Genomic DNA, 6,856 nt, shown 5'->3' on the forward strand with positions numbered 1-6,856 from the left:
GTACAACGTCTGCTCTCACCGGGAGGCCGACTGATGGGATGTGACAACTTTTTTGCAATGTGTTGCTGCCATTACATTCTCATCCAAAGCCTGAATATAAGGAGGATAACCAACAAGTTTTAGATAAGCTGATCCAGCAAGCAGCTAAGTGCTAAACAATAAATACAAATACAATGATAAATAATAAACAAATAATAAAACAATCACTTACTGTACAATGTCTGCTCTCACTGGGAGGCCGACTGATGGGATGTGCATATCTTCCCGTTAAGATGAAGAAGTACTCATAATCCTCACGCAGGTGGAAAAAAAATGTAGTAACATTCATAATAACATGTAATATTTACGTATTTTGGTCATTTTAAGCATACGGCAGTGTATTCATTTCACAGACGCATCACATGGTTTGCTATTTTCTGAGAGACGACGACTACTTGGGACAAATGATGATCCAAAGCCTAAATATAAGGATGAGCATCAAGTTTTAGATACGCAGATCCAGGAAGCAGTACTATTGCTAAGTGCTGTACAAGAAATATATATACAAAACCCCAAACCAGTGAAGTTGGCACGTTGTGTAAATGGTAAATAAAAACAGAATACAATGATATATTATATTCAATGGAATAGACGGCAAAGACAAGATATTTAATGTTCGAACTGAAAAACTTTTTTGTTGATTTAATGGCAGCAACACATTGCAAAAAAGTTGGCACAGGGGCATTTTTACCACTGTGTTGCATGGCCTTTCCATGGGCTCAGGAACACTTCAGAAAGCCACTGTCAGTAATTACAGTTGGTCGCTACATCTGTAAGTGCAAGTTAAAACTCTACTACGCAAAGCGAAAGCCATTTATCAACAACACCCAGAAACGTCGCCGGCTTCAAAAATGTGTCTCCTCAGTTCCCAAACGTTTACTGAGTGTTGTTAAAAGGAAAGGCCATGTAACACAGTGGTAAAAATGCCCCTGTGGCAACTTTTTTGCAATGTGTTGCTGCCGTTAAATTCTAAGTTAATGATTATTTGCAAAAAAGAATAAAACATTTCTCAGGTGGAACATGAAATATCTTGTCTTTGCAGTCTATTCAATTGAATATAAACTGGAAAGGATTTGCAAATCATTGTATTCTGTTTTTATTTACGAAGGTTTTGGGTTTTGTAATAAATAAAAAAAACTGTACAAGTGTAAATGGACATGATATAGACAAATGGAAAGAAAACATGCTATTAGGTCAACTATTCCCATTTTAACATGCTAACATTTTGTTAGCATTTTGGCTGTTTTCACTTAATAATCCTGGTTTTCATTACTTGGAAATACTGTATGAAAACTGTTCCCATGTTATCTTAACATACGTTATTGATATTTTATTTTACTTTACCGTATTTCCTTGCATTGGCGCAGGGAATATAGTATTCGCACGTCTAGAATTACTGCCGGGTCAAACTCGTTTCTCAAAATAATTAACACCGGTTCATTATTAACGCCGGATCAAATTCGTTTCGCAAAATATTAATTTTATTATCGCATGTCTATAATTTTCGCCGGGTCAAACTCGTTTCGCAAAATATTTAGCATATGTCTAGAACTTCCGCCGGGTCAAATTCGTTACGTCACGAGTGACGATTTACCTGTCCTCATTTTCAAAATGGAGGAAGCTGATTTCAGTAGTTTGCAATCGCACAAAGGAAAAAAAATAAAGAGTTATTCAGTAGGATTTAAGGTCCAAGCTACTGAATACCGGTACAGTATGCTAAAAAGAACAGTAAGCAGCTATGTTTTATTAATATACCGTAGCTGCGTGTGTCAAATACGGTATGAGTCATTAAATGACTCCCGCCTCCTGGTGGTAGAGGGCGCTAGTGATCCTTCTTGCGACTTCCGTTACTGCAGAAGAAGTGACAACACGCAGCAACAGATTGTCTTTTTTTTCCTCTCGCCTGAACTTTTAACATGGAGGATTACATACCAGTATCTAAAATAAAACAGTTTTCTAAACTGGACTTTCAATAGAAGCAGGAGGTAATAATTAAAGCAGGGGTCACCAACCTTTTTGAAACCAAGAGCTACTTCTTGGGTACTGATTAATGTGAAGGGCTACCAGTTTGATACACACTTAAATAAATTGCCAGAAATAGCCAATTTGCTCAATTTACCTTTAACTCTATGTTATTATTAATAATTAATGATATTTACACTTAATTGAATGGTTTAGAAGAGGAGAAAACACGAACAAAATGACAATTAAATTTTGAAACATAGTTTATCTTCAATTTCGACTCTTTAAAATTCAAAATTCAACCGAAAAAAATAAAATAAAAACTAGCTAATTAGAATCTTTTTGAAAAAATTAAAAGAATTTATGGAACATCATTAGTAATTTTTCCTGATTAAGATTAATTTTACAATTTTGATGACATGTTTTAAATAGGTTAAAATCCAATCTACACTTTGTTAGAATATATAACAAATTGGACCAAGCTATATTTCTAACAAAGACAAATCATTATTTCTTCTAGATTTTCCAGAAAAAATATTTTTCAAAAAATTCAAAAGACTTTGAAATAAGATTTAAATTTGATTCTACAGATTTTCTAGATTTGCCAGAATATTTTTTTTGAATTTTAATCACAATAAGTTTGAAGAAATATTTCACAAATATTCTTCGTCGAAAAGACAGAAGCTAAAATGAAAAATTAAATTAAAATTGGTTTATTATTCTTTACAATAAAAACAATTAATTTACTTGAACATTGATTTAAATTGTCAGGAAAGAAGAGGAAGGAATTTAAAAGGTAAAAAGGTATATGTGTTTAAAAATCCTAAAATCATTTTTAAGGTTGTATTTTTTCTCTAAAATTATAAGAAGCAAAGTAAAAAAATTAATGAATTTATTTAAATAAGTGAAGACTAAGTCTTTAAAATATTTTCTTGGATTTTCAAATTCTATTTGAGTTTTGTCTCTCTTAGAATTAAAAATGTCGAGCAAAGCGAGACTAGCTTGCTAGTAAATAAATAAAATTAAAAAAATAGAGGCAGCTTACTGGTAAGTGCTGCTATTTGAGCTATTTTTTAGAACAGGCCAGCGGGCTACTCATCTGGTCCTTACGGGCTACCTGGTGCCCGCGGGCACCGCGTTGGTGACCCCTGAATTAAAGGAATATCTCCATCGAGACAGAGAGACTTTTAAAACTGAAGAAAGAAAATAAGGAAGACTTCTATAAACAAGTTATCGATGCTTTTGGTCAGAAGGAGCTGCAAAAGGACTCCATTTATAAGTACAGGTAAGACCATAATAACGTTTTTTTTTATTAAATGTGCTTTTCATGATGGTATGCTTACATCACACTCAAAGCGCACGCCTAAATTTACCGCATTCCTTTTGGTAAACGCCGGAGTGAGACGAGGTTTTAAAATAATTAGCGCATGCACGGCCATCCCGCAGGCTTCCGGTAAACGCCGGAGTGACAGGAGGTTTTAAATTAATTAGCGCCCCTGCGGCTATTCAAAGAAATACGGTATCTTAGTTTTTAGTAATTCAACATTTCAACTGTTTTTATTAGACTATTATTACTAGGAGCTTTTTTTGTGTCTTTTCAATTGTATTTTTATGTTAATCGTTAGCCTTTTGCAAGGTTTTGTGCCTTCTGTTGTTTACGTCTTTTATTCATGACCGAGTATTGTGGTGCACTGTGGATGTTTGCTGAATAAAGTTGAATTGAAAGGTGTTTGTCTGTTCAGAACACGGGAAGAACCTGGAAGATGACGTGTGTGGAGACACGTCGGGAATGTTCCAGAGAGTTCTGGTCTCTTTACTAACGGTGAGTAGAAGAATTGGATTGGATTAGATTTGATTGATGAAGTGACGTTTGATTGTGTGCTTCAGGCCGGACGTGACGAGAGTGAGACGGTGAACGAGGCCCAGGCGGTGCAGGATGCCAAGGCAAGGATGGAGTCATTCAGGTCTTTGCAGTGTCTAACCACTTAGTTGTGCAGGAGATCTACGAGGCTGGTGAGGCTCGATGGGGAACAGACGAGGTCAAGTTCTTGACTGTTCTTTGTGTCAGGAACCAGAAGCATCTGTTGAGAGGTAGTCCTGATTGAACATCAACTTCTACTTTTTACTTCTTCTTGCTTTCCTTCTCATTCTTCCTCATCTTCTTCTTCTTCTTTTTATTCCTGCTCTCTTGCTGCTTTTCTTCTTATTCTTGCTCTTCTTTTTTTTGCTCTTCTTCTTTTTCTTGCTCTTCTTATTATTCTGCTTTTCTTGTTCTTCTTCTGCTTGCTCTTTTTCTCTTGCGTTTCTGCATCATTCCTGCTCTTGCTCTCCTTCTTCTTCTTGCTTTTCGTCTGCTTCTTGCTCTTTTACTTCTATCTTTTCTTTTTCTTCTAGCTCTTCTCCTTTTCTTATTGTTGTTGTTGTTGTTTTTGCTCTTATTTTTTTCTCGTTCTTCATTTTCATGCTCTTTTTTGTATTCTTGCTCTTCTTCATCTTCCTCTTTTTGCTCTTTGTCATTTTCTTCTAAATCTTCTTTTTGTTGCTCTTCTTCTTGCTCTTCCTGTTCTTCTTGGTCTCCTTGTAGTTATTCTTCTTATTTTTATTATTACTATTCTTCTTCATCTTGCTTTTCTTTGTCTACTTCTTCTTCTTACTGTTCTTCATTCTCTTGTTTTTGCCCTTCTTCATCTCCTTCTTACTTTTCTTCTTGTTGTTGCTCATCTTCTTGTTACTCTTCTTCTTCTTCTTCTTCTTCTTCTTCTTCTTCTTCTTCTTCTTCTTCTTCTTCTTCTGAGTGTTGCTCTTGTACTTGTTACTTCTCTTCTTCTTCTAATTGTTGCTCTTCTTCTTCTAATTGTCAGTCTTCTTCTTCTTCTTCTAAGTGTTGCTCTTCTTCTAATTGTTGCTCTTCTTGTTCTTCTTCTTCATTGTTGCTCTTCTTCTTCTAATTGTTGCTCTTCTTGTTTTTCTTCTTCATTGTTGCTCTTCTTCTTCTTCTAATTGTCAGTCTTCTTGTTCTTCTTCTTCATTGTTGCTCTTCTTCTTCTTCTTCTTCTTCTAATTGTCAGTCTTCTTCTTCTTCTAAGTGTTGCTCTTCTTGTTCTTCTTCTTCATTGTTGCTCTTCTTCTTCTTCTTCTAATTGTTGCTCTTCTTGTTCTTCTTCATTGTTGCTCTTCTTCTTCTAATTGTTGCTCTTCTTATTCTTCTTCTTCTAATGGTTGGTCTTCTTCTTCTTTTTCTTCTTCTTCTAAGTGTTGCTCTTCTTCTTCTAAGTGTTGCTCTTCTTCTTCTAAGTGTTGCTCTTCTTCTTGTAAGTGTTGCTCTTCTTCTTCTTAGTGTTGCTCTTCTTCTAATTGTTGCTCTTCTTCTTCTTCTTCTTCTAAATGTAGCTCTTCTAATTGTTGCTCTTCTTGTTGTTCATCTTCATTGTTGCTCTTCTAATTGTTGCTCTTCTTCTTCTAATTGTTGTGCTTCTAATTGTTACTCTTCTTGTTCTTCTTCATTGTTGCTCTTCTTGTTCTTCTTCTTCTAATTGTTGCTCTTCTTATTATTCTTATTCTTCTTTTAATGGTTGGTCTTTTTCTTCTTCTTCTTCTAATGGTTGGTCTTCTTCTAATTGTTACTCTTCTTGTTCTTCTTCTTCTAATTGTTGCTCTTCTTCTTCTTCTTCTTCTTTTAATGGTTGGTCTTTTTCTTCTTCTTCTTCTAATGGTTGGTCTTCTTCTAATTGTTACTCTTCTTGTTCTTCTTCATTGTTGCTCTTCTTGTTCTTCTTCTTCTAATTGTTGCTCTTCTTCTTATTGTTATTCTTCTTTTAATGGTTGGTCTTTTTCTTCTTCTTCTTCTAATGGTTGGTCTTCTTCTAATTGTTACTCTTCTTGTTCTTCTTCATTGTTGCTCTTCTTGTTCTTCTTCATTGTTGCTCTTCTTGTTCTTCTTCTTCTAATTGTTGCTCTTCTTCTTCTTCTTGAAATGGTTGGTCTTCTTCTTCTTTTTCTAAGTGTTGATCTTCTTTTTCTTCTAATTGTTGCTCTTCTTCTTCTTCTAATTGTTGCTCTTCTTCTTCTTGTAATGGTTGGTCTTCTTCTTCTTCTAATTGTTGCTCTTCTTCTAATTGTTGCTCTTCTTGTTCTTCTTCATTGTTGCTCTTCTTCTTCTTCTTCTTCTAATTGTTGCTCTTCTTCTTCTTCTTCTTCTTCCAATTGATGCTCTTCTTCTAATTGATGGTCTTCTTCTAATTGTTGCTGTTCTTTTTCTTCTAATTGATGCTCTTCTAATTGATGCTCTTCTTCTAATTGATTCTCTTCTTCTAATTGTTGCTCTTCTTCTTCTAATTGTTGCTCTTCTTCTTCTTCTAATTGATGCTCTTCTTCTTCTAATTGTTGCTCCTCTTCTTCTTCTTCTAATTGATGCTCTTCTTCTTCTAATTGTTGCTCTTCTTCTTCTTCTTCTAATTGTTGCTCTTCTTCTTCTTCTTCTAATTGATGCTCTTCTTCTTCTTCTAATTGTTGCTCTTCTTCTTCTTCTTCTAATTGATGCTCTTCTTCTTCTTCTTCTAATTGTTGCTCTTCTTCTTCTTCTTCTGCTTCTTCTTCTTCTTGTAATTTATGCTCTTCTTCAAATTGTTGTTGTTGTTCTTCTTCTTCTAATTGTTGCTCTTCTTCAGTGTTCCAAGAGTACCAGAAGATTTCGGGAAGAGACATCGAGGAGAGCATAAAGAGGGAGATGTCAGGCTGCCTGGAGGAGGTTTTCCTGGCCATAGGTTGGTCTCCCACGCCAATAAAGATGTTGTCAGCTTGCAGAAGCTTCACTTTCTCTTTCCATTTTTGCCCGTTTCTGCAGTGAAATGCTTGA

The 6,856-nt window shown here is 35.1% G+C and overlaps 1 protein-coding gene across 1 annotated transcript in view; it reads left to right on the top strand.

The window, feature by feature from the left end:
* Window positions 1-6,856, top strand: part of anxa4 (annexin A4) — a 34,748-nt gene that overhangs the window by 24,619 nt on the left and 3,273 nt on the right. The window contains exons 7-11 of the mRNA XM_062030961.1: window positions 3,744-3,823; window positions 3,889-3,945; window positions 3,999-4,092; window positions 6,669-6,764; window positions 6,845-6,856. The exon at window positions 6,845-6,856 is cut by the window's right edge and continues 47 nt beyond it. Of these exons, the coding sequence (XP_061886945.1) occupies window positions 3,744-3,823; window positions 3,889-3,945; window positions 3,999-4,092; window positions 6,669-6,764; window positions 6,845-6,856 (339 nt within the window). The remainder of the gene's footprint in view (window positions 1-3,743; window positions 3,824-3,888; window positions 3,946-3,998; window positions 4,093-6,668; window positions 6,765-6,844) is intronic.

Source organism: Entelurus aequoreus, linkage group LG21, assembly GCF_033978785.1.
Source record: "Entelurus aequoreus isolate RoL-2023_Sb linkage group LG21, RoL_Eaeq_v1.1, whole genome shotgun sequence".
NCBI lineage: Eukaryota > Metazoa > Chordata > Actinopteri > Syngnathiformes > Syngnathidae > Entelurus > Entelurus aequoreus.